At 28.6% G+C, this 19,179-nt stretch overlaps 1 protein-coding gene across 2 annotated transcripts in view; it reads left to right on the top strand.

Moving 5' to 3' along the window:
* Positions 1 to 19,179, top strand: part of LOC129908987 (neuropilin and tolloid-like protein 1) — a 148,934-nt gene that overhangs the window by 113,102 nt on the left and 16,653 nt on the right. For both annotated transcript variants that reach the window (XM_055985861.1, XM_055985860.1), the window contains 2 exons: positions 91 to 203; positions 5,725 to 5,856. In XM_055985861.1, coding sequence (XP_055841836.1) covers positions 91 to 203; positions 5,725 to 5,856 — 245 coding nt within the window. The remainder of the gene's footprint in view (positions 1 to 90; positions 204 to 5,724; positions 5,857 to 19,179) is intronic.

A 19,179-nucleotide genomic window follows, 5' to 3' on the forward strand; every position in this document is an offset into this window, starting at 1 on the left:
TATTCTTTGGCACGTACAAAATTCGAATGTAATTTTATATGTTTTTATTTTTTGTATATTTATTATTTGCAAAAATCAAACACTATATAGCTTGTGTGAAGGATGAAGAGTATGATTGTGAGGATGCAACATGCATAGCTGCTAATTTACAATGCAACGGGCGAACAAATTGCAAATTTCGTTGGGATGAAGAAGGTTGTGAGGTAAGTTTTTTTTAACCAATTTAAAAAAAAATATATATCTAAAAAATGAACTGGAAAATAAAAATTTAAATCATCAATTTGATTTTATTTTCCATTTCATAAGAATTTCGATTTTCATCATCAATTGATGTTGAAAATAAAAATAACCTTTATTTATTTCAAAGAATATGTTTTGACCGGAAAAGGTAAACAGTGGGGTCTTCTTTGAATTTTTTTCCAACAAAAAATTATCATTACCAAAATTTACATAATATATATTATTTTTCTTTATTTTTTTTTCGGGGGAATTCTTTTATTCAACCAACTTTCTCTATTGAAACAGATAAAAGCTTAAAAAAGTTTATATATAGAATTTAATATTTAAAAGACTAAAAAACTAAAAAAAAAAATTACAACCACATTTCACGGAATTTCTCGGCATAGAAAATAATATGAACACAAAACCACCAACAGATTACTATAAATTCGTATAAAACTGTCGCTCTTTTGTTCAACAACAAAACAGTTCCCAGTTAAAGAAAAAAAAAAAGCAGAAGCAAAAAAAAAAAATAATTGTTTAACGTTTAAATTACCGTCGTCTTTGTCGACTTAAAAACAGATTGCTGCTATAGCCAACTTTTGTGCTTATCCTAAAAACCGACCCAACCACAACATCCTACCATGGCTATTTCCTTCCGCAATGGTTGTCTATATAGTATATACTCTTGTACATTTATACAGAAGGCAATAAGAGACTTGTGCCCAGTAGTACCTTTAGAAAGTTAAATTTGTACAAACAAACAAACTGAAGTTAGTATATACCATATACCTACCTACAAACCTACTACCATTGCCGATCTGAAAATTCTTTTCAAAGATTAACGATTTCCGGAAAAATTGTAGATAAGGGATAGCTAACAAGAACACAAAAAAAATATATACAAGAAACGTCATGCCTGAAGAATAAAAATGCAATAGCAAACGTTTCCATGGTGCTTTCACTTTTAATTTCCTGGGCGCTTTTCATTTCGAAAAGAATCCCGTGTTTACAAAAAAAAAAAAAAAATAAAGGGCGTTCATTTCTAATGTTTGGTACAATATTTTGAAGGCAATATTTAAAAATAGAAAATACCTTTGTCATCAGAGTGGTATTATTTTTTTTGAATAACAAGAGAAAAAATAAAAAGGCTGTTTTTTAAAAAAATAAAAAAGACAAAACAATGTGGGAGTTTAGCAAATATTGAATCTGATTCCCATTTTTAGTTAAAAACAAATGAAACCTTAGGTATAGTCGGAGAGGCGACCGTCGAGTTACTTAGCTCATAAGCTTAAAGGTTAAAATTAGTATCAAATGAAAGATAAGTTGATACTGAAAATAAAAAAATAGGCTTGCCACTCCTAAAATGGGAACTTCCATGTGGCAACCCTATTTTAAAGGAAAAATTGTAACATAACTAATACATTCATATCTTTGTTGCTTGGACAGATACAAAATTTTTTGAAATGTCAAACGAAAGTCAAAATAGTAAAAAAAAAAATAATAAAATAATATAAAGAACGTAACCCAACTAATGTGGCAACCCCATCCAAATGAAAACAACACTGAAAAAAATCTTCTTTGAACAAAACAGTACATACACCATATTTTAGATAATATTCTCTTCTATCTAAAAAATGTCGTATGCCACCTCGCAAATGCAGACAAGTACTCGGCAACCCTATCCAAATCACTTGTTTTTAGGCCAAAGTGTATAATATTTGATAGAGTTAAAGGCTATAAAATACATATAAAATTTTTTAGATAGAAGATAGTCTTAGCTAAAACATGATCTATTTTGTAGCCTTTAACTCTATCAAATTTTTTATCTGTCCAAACAACAAAGATATGAATGTATTAGTTATGTGACAATTTTTCCTTTAAAATAGGGTTGCCACATGGAAGTTCCCATTTTAGAAGTGGCAACCCTATTTTTTTATTTTCAGTATCAACTTATCTTTCATTTGACACTAATTTTAACCTTTAACCTTATGAGCTAAGTAACTCGACGGTCGCCGCTCGTATTATTAGAAAATAACACCAAGTTTTTATGACGTATGTAGTAAATAGGTGACGCATTTTTAAATTTTCTGTTTTTTTCTTATGCTTGCAAACTAAGAACACCGAAATTGCATTGTGCCGATTATTAAGATAATGTAAAGAAAGATTATGAAACAAAGTATTCAACAGCGAACGCTTTTCTACAAACGCTTTTCATAGAAATTATCCAATTTTAAAAAATGAGATTAAATAAAAGAGACATAATAACTTTTATTGAGCTGCTTTTAATTTGGAGCCAAAAAATGCCAAACCATAGAGTCGCATCCTTAAAAATGTCTTAAGGTCATACTTTTTGCTTCGTGAAGTTCTAGTTCATCACAAAGACTTTTTTCTTTTTCTATCATAGTTTTTGCTATGTGAAGGCTTGATTCGTCATGAAGACTTTTTTCTTTTATAAAGTCTCATTATTAAAGAGGACTTCAGAGGTCATACTTTTTGCTTCCTGATATCCTAATTTGGCATGAAGACTTATTTCTTTCATGAATTTGCATCTTAAAAGTGATGTTAAGGTCATACTTTTTGCTTCGTGAAGTCTAGTTTGTCATGAAGAAGTTTTTTTTTTTCATAAATTCGCACATTTATAGAGGTCTAAGAGTCATAGTTTTTACTACGTGAAAATATAGGTATAATAATTTATTAAAAATTATTTTCGGCCAATCTAGGCCGACTAAGCAAATCTTATTCGTCTACATAAATATTAACTTTTATTATTTATTCAAAATTTTACTGAGCTTGATCAAGGCACTTTAAGGATTGGTGGCTGATTCCCGCCTATTTAGGTTAGGTTAGGTTATGTGGGCTGACAGTTGATATTGTTACCGTCACACTTAGATCAATGTAGATCCCTTGTGATACCCTGAAGTATTGTAACTTCATGAAAAAAAAGTGTTAACCTATGAATGCTATGGTTGTTCGAGCCATTTGGAGGACTTGACAAAGTTCAGTAGGCTATTGCCTGAGAGTTCCGATAGTTCTTCTAATTCATTAAAGAAGTAGTTTCCTAAGAATTTTTTCCTAGTGCGACAGAGTGCTGGGCAGTGACAGAGGACATTTGCTTCCCGCCTATTTGGTTCCAGCTTTAATAATTCATCATTTTTTATTGACCATTATAATTTAATAAATTCAGCTTAAAGTTTAAATAAGCACCTATACACAAATATTATGAATATAAGTGCAAGTTAGAAAAAAAAATAGCATTAAAAAGAAAATTGGAAATTGTAAAATAAAGTACGTATACACCCTAGTGTACAAATTCAAATATATGTACTTTTTTATCAAATTTAATTTTTTGCCTGTTTTCGATAACTTTGCAACCATCAAAAAACATGTGCGATATTTAATATAATTATAAGCCATTGCATCAATAATAACATCATTGAAACACATGGATAGTTTTCAAAAATAAAATTTCGTGGAACCAGAAGTACGATCACGAGTGCGAGTCTGATAAAAAAATCGTTTTCCAATTTTTATAGTAAATTTAATGAGAAATACCTACGATGAAAATAATTTCAAACTAAAAATAAGAATAAAACATAGTTTCAAGTGTTTTTAAAGCGTTTATAAAAATAAATGAAAAAATGAAAAACAATGGAAAAAAGATTTTTTTGGTCCACCCTAATATGTATGTACGTATTGAATACATAATATCTCAAGAATGTTTTGTCAACATTTTTATTCGATTCAAGCAAAATTGATGAAAATATATTGTTTTAATAACGTTATAATACCCCTCATAATTCAAAAACAACTGCATCTATCCTTTTGAATTTTTTTTTTTTTCAGTTTTTGAATTTTTCAGTCAGAATTTTTGATTTTTAACAAAATTGCGGCTTCCCAAATAAAAAAATCGTTGTTTTTCATGAAAATTTACATTTTAAAGTGGCTTTAAAAATTTAATTATTGTCAAAAACCTTATTCGCTCCGTTCATTACCTGACAAAAGTATCTAAGAAAATTGTATCCAAATATCAAGCCGATCACTCCAGCCGTTTCTGAGCAATTTTGCTCTAGTTGCAAAAGTATTAATAACTTTTGTATTTATAGCCATAAAAAAAAAAAGTTATATAGCCGGAAAGTAGAACATTTTAAGGTGAACAATCTTTTCTTGGAAGGTTTTTTTTTCATAGTTTTGATAAAAAGTGCTCAAAACTTAAAAATTTTCTTTTGTTACTTTTTTGGCTTGTTACTTTTTTAATATTCAGAATATCGAAAAAGTGTTCTTAACATAAAAGACGCGAAATTTTATTGTCTCCTTTTTTTTATATAACCATTTTTTACGTAGGATGAACAGAAGTCGAGATATTTAATAAAAACTAAAATCCAAGATGGCGGCCAAAAGGTGAATTTCACGAGTGCGAAAAATCAGTGTTCTGATATTCGCCCAATTCTCTATCGAACGAGAAAAAAAAATGTTCGAGGTTATGTTTCTTAAAGTTTTTTAGTGATTCTTTCTAGCAATGTGACACTGTAAATCATACCAAGGTTTCTTCTTTTCGAATTTTATAACCTGATTGTTAGGCCTTCCGTTTGCTTCGTAAACGAATTTTTTAATTGACTCGCATCTTGATTCGATCTGATCTTCACTCACGGTTTAAAATTATATCTCGACTGAAAAAAGGTAAAGTATCTTATGTCAATTTTGATGTTTTTTAGGAGAGCAAAAAGACACTTCAAAGCTGCCTCCCAAAAATTCTTTCAAGTGTAGATTTTATTGTATAAAACATTTAGAATTAGATATCAAATTTTATGATCTTTTTTATTAAATTTATTTCAAAAAGATATTTTTAATATTTTTCCCGTTATAAGGAAAAATATGACTTAAGATAGTTTAGCTTTTCTATAAATTGTATTTTATATTAATTTCCAAAATCTTGTTGGCATAAGATGATTTGCCTTATCACACTCTTTCGGAATTTTTTAAAATATTTTATCTTATGTCAACTTAAGGATGACTTTTGTTTCTGCTTGCACGCGCGACAATATCTTAAGTCAACATAAGATAATTTAAGATTTCACAATAATAAAAAAAAGTCTTAACCCAATACAATCTTAAGTCTACTTAAGGTTAGGAATAAGTGTCTTTTGAACATAAGATGAAATTGTTTTTTTTTTTGCATAAAAAAGCAAAGGGGTGAGATAGAAAGATGCCGATAAGACATAACTGTAGGCCTTTAAAATGGCACTGAGGTTCAACAAAAAAACGCGAAACATCTTAAGTCGACTTAAGATACTTAACCTTTTCAGTCGAGATATAATCGCTATGAAATGATTAATTAGCAATTTTCTAATTTCTCAAATTTACAATTTGTTGATTTTTTTCCCTAAAAGAAGACACCCTGTTGTTAATATTACGCAAGCAAATTGCAAGTTGCTTCCATTGCAATATATGTTTTATATCACAAATACTCACGTAAATTTTTTTTCTTCCATTTCTTTTGCACAGAGTCAAGTTGTTGGACAGTCGGAGCATGTTATCATCATAATCGTTGTATTCGGATTAATTCTGGGCGGCATGATTGTGACATTCCTTGTGAATTGTGTGCGCAAAATTATGAGGGATCAAAAGATCATCAGGGTGAGTACTAAATGCTTGAATGCAAAAAAAAAAAAAACAAGCCCTCTCTGCATGCTTTGAATTTGTATATCCTGCTCCAAAGCAGCTAGCTGCTTGTAGTTTTTTTTTTTTTCTTGTACAAAAGCAAATATCCCTGGTAGCTGCTGTAGAGGTATCTTTCCTGTATTGTTTGTAAAACGCAACCATTCATCTGTATGTCGTCTATATGCGAATGTTTATTTCGTTCGTTTAGTTGGCATTATTGTTGTTGGTGTTGCACTTGCACACAATAGATTTTCATTTAAACTTATGTTATATGCACCTACACAGTTTGTTGTTGTATTTTTTTTTTTTTTTCATTCTAACAAGGATAATAGCTTTGTGTGTGATTGCGTGTTGACTGATGTGCATTTTACGTGGTTGCATGTTGTATATAAAGCTCAAACTCATTATTGTTAGTGTCTTTGTTTGTGTCTGCTTGTGACTATCTTTTTGTTGAATGTTTCTCATCATTTTTGTTTTGTGTTCACAAATCTTTTGTTGACATTTTAAGTTTGTGGTTTTTGGTGATTGTTTTGTTACCTTTTTTTCTTTGTGTTATTATTTCCTATTCATTGTTATAAAAAAGCAATATTTTATTGAAAAGCTTAGGGATTTTTTTTTAATGAAAAGGGTTCTTTGAAAGGATTTTTTGTTTTGTTTTGTTGTCATATTATTGTGGGTAACCTATCAACGTTTAACTATGTCAGTTTCCATTGAAATCAATGTGAATTGATATGATATTCCTTTATGATATTATTATATGTAATTTGTGTTGCTATTGGAACAAAGGCTTAACTTAAAACCGATATGGGAGATGAGTTATATGGAAGCAATATGAGTTTCTATGGTGAAAAATGATATTAATTTTCAACATTATGATGAAATTCTTTGAAAAGTTTATGGGTTTTACCTACTTGTGTGCTTTTTTATTTTGATAGATAAGTATAATTTTTGAAGGTAATTGTATAGTAAAGAAAACGATCTAATTGGGGTTTGACCGGAAAAAAAAGTTTAACTTTAATGAAAACATTTAGAACAGCTTACTGGTACTTTCATGAATAACTTCTATATATATTAGACATACCTATTAAATTTAAAAAAAAAAAGGTAATTCTTGTGTATACCTACTCCTCTGTATACGCGTTTGAAGTTATACTTCTTTATCATTGAATTATGTTAATACTTAACTTTCTACCGCACGAATTAATGTTATTGGAGGAAAAAAAAAATGCTTTACATGGGTTCTTTGGACTGTTTCCAAACGACCTTCATTAAAAATAAATTAAAAAAAATAATTTCCTTAAGAAATAAGATCATAAGCCAAATATGACTTCGTATGCAGTAAGGCGTAAGAATACAAGAAAAAAATACCAAAAGATAAATATAATCAATTAAAAACAAAATAAAGTAAAATAAATCCATTGTATAGCAAAAGGTTAAGAATTATTTCAAAGATGGCGCATTTCAAGCCATGAAACCGAGATTAGCAATTTCTTTTTTTCGTTATTCATATGTTATTACCTTAGGGTGGGTCAAAAAAATCGAAACTCTTTTTTTTGATTTGGCACTCCGAAAAATCGATTGCTAGACACCTCTAGAATATACACACCAAATATGAGCTCTTGATATTAATGGAAAGGTCCTCCGCTTCCCAATTTTCCATTTTTACATCAAGCTTCTACTAAAAAAATCATTTGTTTAAAAATCGACTTTTTAACAAATTTCTTTACATATTCTTGTAAGAAATTGAATGCTCTACAAAAAATGCCTTGTACACTTTTTTCGTTTATCTAACCGTTTAATAGTTATTTGAGGTCCAAAAATCGAGAAAATCTTTAAAAATTCGTTTTTTGTTCATAATTTTGTAACAAACTGAAAAATTATAATAATCACACGCGCAAGACATATTCTTGTAGGAAATAGATTGTTCCACAAAAAAGGTCTTCATAACTTTTTTCATTAATCTAACCATTCTTAAGATATTCGAGGTCAAATTTTAAAAAAATTATAAAAACATATAAAAACTGGGTTAAAGCAATCAATTTGATTCTATAGAATTTTTTATAGTACGTTTAAGCCCCTAAAAGAATATATCTTGCAAATTTGAAAATAATGAATTTTCAGTGAATAAGAAAATTTTGAAAAGTAAAAAATGTTTTTATAATTTTTTTAAAATTTTACCTCGAATATCTTTAGAATGGTTAGATAAACGAAAAAAGTTTACAAGGCCTTTTTTGTAGAGCGTTCAATTTCCTACAAGAATATGTAAAGAAATTTGTTAAAAAGTCGATTTTTAAAAAAATGATTTTTTTAGTAGAAGCTTGATGTAAAAATGGAAAATTGCGAAGTGGAATACCTTTGCATTTATATTAAGTGTAGGTATATTCTAGAGGTGTCTAGCAATTTTTCGGAGTACCAAATCAAAAAAAAGAATTTTGATTTTTTTGACTCACCCTAATATACCTAGCTAATATTTTCTGGTTCACAATTTTCTACTGTCGATGTAGGTAAGTCTTGTTACAACATTTCCATCCACTCCCAGATTTTACAAAAACTAAAATGTAATAAAATGATTGGAAAATATTACAGGTGAGCCCCCTACCCTGAAATTTTTTGTAACTACGCCGCTGGAAATACGGTTACCATGAGAAGAATGTCCCTTAAAGCGAATGGGCTCTATTTCTGAAGTAAAACATAACTTCCAACAAAAGAAAAAATATAAAAAAAAAATCTCCGAACCAAAAAATTCAACAAATTGTGTAGACTTTAAACGCCATAGTGCATACAAAGCCAAATATGGCTTCCGGCCTTTTTTACCTCATACAAACAGGCCAATTATAATTTTGTTTCCAATAAAAATTAGTTCATAGCATACACACTTAGACAATTGATCAAAAATATATTTTTATTTTCACTCCAAACATATGTATGACGCCAGAGGTCTGGGTTCTATTCCCAGCAGTAAATTGTAGGTCACTTCCATTCTTGCATATTAATTACACGCACAGGTATTGTTGAGAGTTGTAAGTCACTAGGTCTTGCTTATTCATGAGATGTCGCATGTATTATAACATGTCTATTGTCTAGTCACAATACATATTACATTTAAAGTGAAAATATTATAAACTGCTTGAGCTGTGCAGTTCCGAGATTCACTGTAGAGACGCCATTTTTTATATTTTTTTTTTTTTATTTCAACCCTTTTTTTTGAATAACGAAATATTTAATACGGAAACGTTTCAGTATGAAAATTTTGAAAATTTTGAAATTCTAAAAAATATTTAAAATAATTTTTTTTTTTTTGAAAAATCAATTTTTTTAAATGGGCCGAAGATTTTTTTAAAATTCAGTTTCCATGTATATTTTTTTAACATTTTTGTGAATAAACTATTTAAAAAAAGGCGCTAACGATTTAAAAAAAATAAAACATCACACACAATTTTTTTCTTTTACAAAAAGTTGTAAAAGTTTGTCATTTTTTTTTTAATTTTTTATAAAAATATATTCAAAATATTCTTGTATGAATTACAAAAAAAAGCTTAGGCCATAAGAACAAGTAAAGACGACCCAGTCGTGCATTTAATTTTTTAATTGAAATACAATTCCTTCATAAAAAGAAAATTATAGAAAAAAGGAAAAGCGAAACCAACATAAAATGACATCTTATAAAAAATGTATTTCGTAAAGGTTAAAAAAAAAATTTGTAAAACGGAAAAAAAAAAAAAACTAACACAAGACCAAAAACCTTTTTTCAAGACCTAAATACACAATTTCTCTTCTTTGCTTCGAAAGAAAACTTTAAGATGTTTGTACAGATGTTAATTTAACATAAATCTTTTTAAAAGATTACATTCTAAGTACATGCGACAAGTCCCCCCACAAAACCCACAGTTTTTACCTTCTTTCTCCCACTTTGCTACAGTTTACTGATTAAAAATATTCTAATTAATTTCTCCCACGTAATTTTCCTTGTGGTTAATGTAAAAGTTAAAATGAATGAAATTTACACCAAATCTTTAGCAATAATTAAGCGGAAATAGCTATAACCTCAATATGATGAAATTTCAAAATTTACTCATCATATTTCGCGTTCCTGAATTTATCCTTTGAAATTATAATAAATGATGGTGTTTCCTGGAATTTTGACACAGAACAAACATAAAAGACCCTGAAGAGTTTAAAATAACAGATGCCACGTTGACACTAAATGATACAAAATGTTTTTTTTTTTTTTTTTTTAAGTTTTACCAATTCCGTTCACATTTCCTCACATCATTTGGCAATGTTTTTCCTGTTTAACTCGGCATATCTCGTCGAAAACTATGTCAACCTCCTCTGCCTTCTTGATTTCTTCTCAAAGATCAAAAACACATTGTAACGCATTTTGTTTCACACAAACATCACCCACACACAAGTACCGAGTTAAACACAAAATACAACCCTTGAATAGTGTACATAGCTCCTTAAAAAATATGTGAGGGTTTGAAGAAAGCTCTTTAGTGGTTAAATTTGCGATTGAGTCAAACACTCGACACCCACTAACTAAAAGTCATGTGTCACGACATGATAAAAGGGTGCAAAACACCCCATCACATAATACACAAAACAATCGCACACCCACGCAACACAACGCAAAAAGAAGAAATAAAATCAAATGTCACAGGACGAGCGAGCGGAGTGGTGTGTGTGTGTGTGTTGTGTGTTGTGTGTGTGGCATGCGGAATTGTGATTTGTGCAACGTGTGACAAGAATTTTATCATTGATTTTCATCCCTAAAAGGATATTTATAAGAAGGGGGATGAGTGGGTTGAATTTTTGAAGAGGATGTTGCTTAAGGCAAATCGAACATATTTGTCTTGATAAACTCTTACTTCTGCTTTTTGCCTCTTTGCTATATCAAATATTGGATTCTTGAAACAGTCCTGCATGCTTAAGATGGCAGAAAGGAGATAGGGCGATTTTGTGTGTGTGTTTTGAAGAAGAATGTGACAATTTTTCTAACGATTTCTTTCTGTTTCGTTTTGTTTTTTTTTTTGTTATCTAATAAAATTGAAAATAAAATAGGGAGAAGTTGCATGCATCATTGGTTGGTTCCGTTCAATTTGGTTTTGTTGAAGAAGTTCAGCAGTTTATTTCTTTTGAATGTATTTTTTTTTTAGCGAGATGAGATATAAAAGCGTTGTCCTTTAGACTAGTGTTGTAGAGTATTGGTCGAGGAATTTCAATGAAAATCCAAGTCCATTCAGAGAAAATGCTTTCTTTTGGTTTGGAGAAGATGAGTAGTCCTCTTTTGTTATTGTATTTTGTGCGAGAAGAGTATTTTATTGTTCTTGTTAGAAAAAAGAACATGACAGGATAAGAAAATATTGGTTTATTGGATGTTTTATTTGTTGAATGCTAAGTGGTGAGTGAGGAGGATAAGATTTTTCTTATTTTTTTTTATTCAGCTTGTTGAATTTTAGACCAAGAAATATCATTGAAATAGGAAGAAATGTTGAAAACCAAATTCAAAAGATCCATTAAAGATGTGATGTCTGGAAGGTTTGGGTTATAAAATGTGATTCAAATAAACGATTTAAAAATATCTGATTATTATTTGAAAACATTGTTACCTACTTATCAAAACAAAAACTTTGAATATCAAATAAAAGTATGTCACATAAACCAATGAACTATGTATGGTTTTTCGTTTTTTTAAAGAAAACATCAAGTTCTTAAACCTTTTCAAAAACCAATAATGTTGCATTGTTTTTTCATTTTATTATGAACCATTGTAATAATGTTGTACACTCGGGCGTATACTTGTTTTTTTTTTTTTTCAAATTATAAAATTAAACAGTTGAGTGGGGTTCTCATATTTTAAGGGTTTTCGCACATACGAGAACGTGAGACCTTAAACTTTACCTCTTAGACCTAAATAACAAATGTCATAACTATAAAACGTTTTTATATTATATGCAGGTATAGAAATAGTGGCACATATTTTCGCAATGTAAAAATTTCAACCTGTGTAACTTCAACAATATATATAAATACCTACTAGCTGACCCGGAACTTCGTTCCGCCATTTCTTGTATTTATTTCTATTTTCGACTCTGTAATTAGTTAATTTTCAAATGAAAAGCAGGATCAAAACTTGAAAAGTTCATGAAATGAGTTTAAAAATATTCAGTTTTAAACTTTTAGCAAAAGTGGCCTATGCAAAATAAACATGCATGTGCATAACTAAAACCTATATTTCCTATTAGTTTGAGATTTTTTGCAGGCTTTTAAAAATTTTTTAAAATAAAAGACTACTCAAAAATGTCCCTAAAAATTAGTTGTTTTTCAAAAATTTGTATTTCAAAATACAGGGCTTATGAAAAAAAATATGTATTAGACCCCTAATTTTTTTTTTAATATCTTTCTAATGGTGTAACTCAATGTCGTGTTATCCCTATTTACCCTATAAAATCTTAAATTTTTTTTTTGAATTAAACCTTCTCCTCTTATGCTTCTTTGATTTAAAAAAAAAATTAAGAAAATAAGTCAGCCGGTGTGGCCGGTTAGCGAACGTACACAAAACAAAACTTTAATATACCTATATAACACAGGTCAACACGAAATTTGTGCTTGGGTTGTGACTATTAAATTATGATAGATATATTGATACTCATCTGGAAAATGTATTTTTTTTTTTTAATTTGCTTTTGAAGTCAGCAGAGCAATTTCCAGTTTTGAAGTAAATCTGTCATTTACAAAAATTGTCGTGTTTGGCAAAAACTCAAGAACGTCTTACCCGTTTTGGCTGATTTTTGTTTTTTTTTCTTCATTTTAATGCTTTTTTCATATTCATATTCAGAAAAATAAAAAAAAGGAAATTTCAGAAGAGAAAAGAAAAATTAAATCGAAAATTTCGTTATGTTCGAATTTTTATCAAATGGGACCTTGGGGCATTATTTTATACCTTCTATTTTCAATATTTATGGTAAAATTAATTCACTCTGACGGTATTTTTATTATACAAAAAAAAACTGCTTACACAAATAACTGTATCCAAACTGTAGCCAAACTAGTTCATATTGAAATTCTTTATTTATTGAAAAGTTAAATTAATTTGTTTGCATATTTTTTTTTTATTTATTATTTTGTTGCATATACAGGGTGTCTAAAAAGTAATGGATTAAACGAAACTGGCTGATAGGCTAACTTAAGACCTCTCAGAATTTGGTAACTTGTTCATCCCAAATACTTACAGTTCTTTTGAAATTTCGAAAAATCCCTAATTTGCAACAGTATTTTACTTCCTCTGCCCATATAATTGATTTTTGTTTTTTACAATTCTTTCACTAAAACAATGCCTAACAATAAGAAACAATTAACTAATAAAAATATTTTTTATTTCATACGCCATTTTTTTGCAAATTAATTAACATTAACATTGTATTATGTGACTCTGATTTATTATTTTTAAAACTTGTCCCGGTATTGCAGTTTTCAAAAAAGTATAAAAGTATTTCCAAAGTTGAAGTTAGATACAAAAAAATTACAGTTTGAACTCAACAAAACAGGGTTTTTCGGATCAAAAAACCCTTGTATTCATCATAACTTTTTTGTTATAATTTAAGTCGATAAAAGTGTTTTGGCAAAAATGTAGAACTTTAAATTATCTACATTTTATACCTTAACATTTTTTTTGTACAAGGCACGGTTCTTGCACTATAGCTCATAAGACTCGAGTTAGGCTCACAGGGTATGAAAATTGTATTTTTGCTCCCAACACTACAAAAGCAAATCTTAGGATGGGAAAGGGTGATTATCTATTGTTATGGTTTACCATGAACCCAAAAAATGCAAATTAAACCCAAGCACAACAAATATTTTCGACCTGTGTAATAGATTAGGAAAGATGTAATTCAAAATTATATTGAAAGCATTTAAAATATACGAAGATTTATACTTAAAACTGTAATAATTTTCTATGTAAAATTTACGTTGAAAAATACATTTTCAAAATTTTTGAAAATTAGAACAAAAAAAAAATAAAATTACAAATTATAACTTTATTATATAGTGGAAAATAACATAGGGTAAATTAGGGCATTATGGCATACCTAAGCACAAACTCAAATAACTTTACTATGGACAACAATTTTTACTTCAATCATTTTTTTTTATAAAATTTCATAAAAACGTAACATATATAAATTATTAAAGAATAAAAATTCAAGCTTTTTAACAAAAAATAAATTAAATTAAAAATAGTCAAAAAAAAAACCATATTTCCCTATGTACGGGCAATTTGGCGAAACCCATTTACTTCGCAGCCCTTTACTTTTTTTTACGTATATTCAGCATTTCTGAAATATATATGTAAATAAGTTTCATAAAATAAACGTTGAATTAAAGTTAATTTCAAATTAAAAAAACTAAACTAAACTAAGAAAAATTTAATTTTAATATTTAAATATTTCTTTTGTACCTATATTTTTATTAATTTATACAATTTTATGAAAATTTCAAGTGATAGGATATTATATTTACAAAAAATCGTGAACATTTAAGTAAGTCTTAGCACTGTGAACATGAACGTGAGGAAAGGAAATTTATTGTGTTTTTGAAGAAGATTTTTTTTAACAAAAACTGTATTTAATAATAGTAAAGTTTTATTAAAAACAAATTGCATCTAAACCTCTAGAATAAAAAAAAAAAAAAAAAAATATGAGTAAAAACAAACATTGCTCGTATTCGTACAACCACATTTTAATTCGTAACGACCAATTTGTTTTTTTTTTTTTTGTATCTTAGAAATTAAAATGTATTTTTTTGTTGTTGAAAAATTTAAACCTAAGTTACTATCTAGTTCGATCATTCGGTTGGTCTTTCTCATATTTGTAGTAGGTAATTTATTCATGATTTTATGTTACTTAGTAAATTACACTTCAAAATATTGGAAAAATGAAAATAAAAAAAAAAAACGACATGGCCAGCCTACATTTTCCATACTATCCTAGACTCTAGATTTTATTCATTAAGTTGTATGTTATCATTACTGAAACGGTACACGCATTTAATAAATAAAGTTTTCCTAAAAAAGGTTCCCAATCTATGTTGTCTTAAGTGTCTAGTACATTATTGTAAATAAATGTTCTCTTTTTCATGTATGTCCCTGCCATTGTCCCTGTATTCTAAGTACAAGATGTTAAATTCAAGGACAAAATAGCATTTATGAAACAACAATTACAGTAGCAAGTACACAGTGTATGTAAAAACATGGACTCTTTTCACTTAAATTTTATTGATCAGCTGTTAATTTGCCTAAGTACAACGAAAAACTAGCTTATATGTTATTTATTTGTAACTTTTCAGGACGCTATTGTTAAACTTTGGACTGATGTGGTAAAAAGAAACTTCAAAAACTCAAAAGATGTTGATGTTCAACCTGACAGTTCCTTTTAATTTTATCAATAAATTTTAATTTTTAACATCTATCCATTTATTTCATTTTTAGATTAATATTATTTGTTTTTTGGTCGTTCTCTTAAAAATAGTTATTTCAATAATTTATAGAAGTAGATTTTTACTTGCGATAAGGTACTATAGGGCAAGTTTAGGATTCGTAAAAAAATCGAACTCGAGATAACAATTTAACATGACATTACGATGATGGAGAATGGCACAAAAAAGTGGGTCCGGCAATTCTGTCTGTCTGTCTGTCTGTATATACCTCAAGCCACAGCCTAAACGAGTGAAGTGATTTTCTTCAAACTTGGTATTTAGCAGTTTTTGGTGATTCCCTAGAGGGAAAATTGAAATTTTTTTTGTATGACCAAAACTAACGGTACCTGCCATAGAACGGAAATAGAAAAGTAAATTTTTTTCAAAAACGGCTCTAACGATTTTTATTAAAATTTTTGTGTTTAGTATTACCTACACATAAGAGCCAACTTTTGAAATAAAAAAAATATTTTTTGTACCGTTATTAATGGTACCTGTCATAGAACGTTTTTTTTGGTTTCTGAATATCTCGTACAAAATTAACCCGATTTCAACGAAATTTTTATGCAAACAAATTTTCAAAAAGTGCATTTTTGGATTTTTAAGAAATATTTCAACATTTTTTTTTGAAAAATCAATTTTTTGAAAACGGGTTATTGAAAAATTTTGAAATTTCGTTTTTATGTGTAAATTAATTATTTTTTCAAAATGGCATTACCAACTTTTTTTTTGAAAAATGTTAGAAATTTTTTATACATACAAAATTATTTTTTTGAAAAACCGCTCTAACGATTTTGGGAAATTTTTTTCTAAAAATACCTTTTTTTTTGCAAGAAATAAAATGGCATTCTTTGTTTTTTTTGTAAATCATAATTTAGAACAGTGTTTCTTGAATAAAAAGCTTCAACATTAGAGTTACTTTTAGCATAAGAGCAAAAAGCTTAACCGTCAAAGCTTGTTTATATTACTGAAAAGGGATTTATGCTCCAGATGACATTATGGGTCGTATGCGAATAGAGGAGATTAAGCTCTTTAATCAATTTTAAGAACATTTTCTTCAAATCTGGTCAGTCAAATAATTTTTTTTTTTGCCACAAGAACCGAAATAAACTTTTCTAAAAGAAATTCTTTTTGAAAGAATAAAACTAGTTCTTGCAGGCACTTTTACAAATTTATTTGTTAAGAGTTTTCCAACATAAAAGCATAACGTCGAAAACAGGCAAAATTACCTTTTTGGCATTTTATAACAATAATATTTTGAAAACCGAGGCCAATCAAATTTGTATGACTTCAGATTCGAGTTCATCATTCCAAAAACTTTCAGAAAAGTATATTTTGGTTCTTGTGGCAGAAAAAAGTTCAATTATGTAGACCAGTGTATTTGGGTACCTCAAAATGGCATCCCAGTTTTATTTTAGTTTTTTTTAATTATTTTTTGAACAATTTTCTTTTATTTACAGCAGCTTGATATACAAAAAAATTCAGTGGCAAATTTAATTTCTTTTATTTGTCCTTGCAAAAGAATATTGTTTTTAAATCAAGTTTGCTGCTCAGCTCTTTTGTTCATATAAACAGATTGTAGGTATAAAATTTAATTAAATAAACTAAATGGCTTTTTTGTAGCTGAGGAAGAACAGTAGGCGTGAAAAGGTATTTTTAACCCCAAGAACATTTAAAGTCTTTATCCTTATTAGCAAAAGATATTTGCAAATTCTTTTGACATTGATTAATACAAATTTTTACGTATTCGGCTATCTTAAAAATTCAAGTTAGTTAACTTAAATAATATCAATACTGAAATGCGCTACGTGCAGTAGATATCCTCGTTTATCTGTCTATTTAATTTTAATATTCTTCAAAAACTTAAAAGAAAAAACTATTTTTAAACACAAAATTTACCTCAACATCACAATTTTCTCAAGTTTCGATTTAATTTAAATTATTATCTTATAATATTCTTCATCATTATTTTGTCAGCAGCTATTTCTTTGTAAAAATTTTAGTGCTTTCCAGGTATACCAACCTACCAACCTAAAATTCTCAAATGACCCCCTGGAGCGTTAAATCTAAAAGAATAACTAACTTAATGTATTATAATATTATTTTTCCATATCAAGTTCATTCTGGTCGTTTGTCTAAGCTAAGGTATATACGAGTTAAAAGGAAAGGAACTGCATAAGACAGACAAGCTGCAAGATATTAATTATCCTATTCTCTCCAAGAGAGGATCCCATCTTCATGTATCTCGCATTATGCATTTATGCAAAATCCTAACCGATAGCCAGTAATTTGTAGCCATCATCAAGATGACAAGGTAATCTCAGTTTAGTCCTTTAGCTCTCTTACTCCCTCTCTCACTCTGTCGGTCTTTCTCCAGCTTTTTGTTGATTTATAGAGAAAATCAATTTTCATTTTCCCACCTAAACTATGTACTTAGATGTATATGGTGCTTTTTCCAACAAAGGCAAAAAGGGACTTGGGTTTTAAGGAAGCAGGAGATTGAGTAGAGTATTATGGATAAATTGAGGATAATTTGCGCACATAGTTTTGGGGGCGTGCAAAGACACAACTTACACAAGAAGTTTGTATCCTTCGTTGCCTGGAGGGATGGCAATGTAAGGACAAAATCATTAATCTAGACACACAGAGAGCATTGACACTGGATAACTTGCAGTATTGTTTGTTGCTTTTGAGTGCAAGTTAAAACGAGAGAAGAGAACTTAAGTGTTTCATTTTAATAGTTTATTGCAGCTTGTTTATTTTTTAATTAATTGGTTCAAAGTCCTCGATATCTATTTATTGCAGAGTAGAATTTAAATTAATATTCAAAAGGATTGTTTTGTATTTGGAAGTTTGAGTAAGCGTATTCAAAATTGTATTTTGAATGTTAAGATCTTAAAGGATTATTCAAAAAAATACAAAAAAATTTGTTCTGATAAATTCTTCAATTTAATTCTCATTTTAAGAAGATAAAAATAACAAAACTCCATTCCCATTTTAACTAATACCAACTCAAATTATGTCTCTTTTACTCCTTTTTACTTGCTTTTCAATTTCCCATTGACTCCTTATAATACATATAATCGTCTGTCAATTTGCTTTCATCAGCAACATTCAATTCAATATTATACACGATGAAAGGACTTTTTGCTTGGTATACAGTACAAAAAAAAAAAAAAAAACTGCAATTGCAAAAACCTTTTTCTTCCTTTAAAAAGCTATTTATACTTGACACTTTTGCAGAGTGCAATCGTAGATTTATTGTCACTGTGCACTTTTCTTCTATTGAATTATAAAAATCAAAATCTGCTACTGGTCTGGCTTTGGCTGATGCTACTGCAACCATTTCGAACAACACAGAGTATGGCTCTCATTCTGCAGTAATGGTTTTTATTTTTTTTTATTATTAAAAAAGTCTAGCTTTCTTTTATTTTTCAATTGAAAATTTTTCCATTTATATTTTTTTTTTTTCTGCACAATTGTGGATCAATTAGAGAATCCTATAGAATTTATTACCTGCGCTAAAGAATATTGCGGTATTGAGGTTAATTAAAGTTAATAGCTTATCTTTTCAGTTTGAAAATTGTGCATCGGAAGGATTTTATTATTCTTTCAAAATGTCCTTAGAACATTTTGATGGTGATGACTGTGAAGACTTTAAATATAAAACTTTTGCAGTTCTTTCGCAAAATTAAAATCCAGTTATGCTGATAACCCTCCTCAAGTAGAGCGAATTTTGCAAGACAAACAAATTTTTGGTATTATATATGTTTATACCAAACACCATCCCAGATATTTATTTTTTTTTCCAAGAAAACTCTTTTA

The sequence above is a fragment of the Episyrphus balteatus genome, chromosome 2, assembly GCF_945859705.1.
Source record: "Episyrphus balteatus chromosome 2, idEpiBalt1.1, whole genome shotgun sequence".
In the NCBI taxonomy this organism is placed as follows: domain Eukaryota; kingdom Metazoa; phylum Arthropoda; class Insecta; order Diptera; family Syrphidae; genus Episyrphus; species Episyrphus balteatus.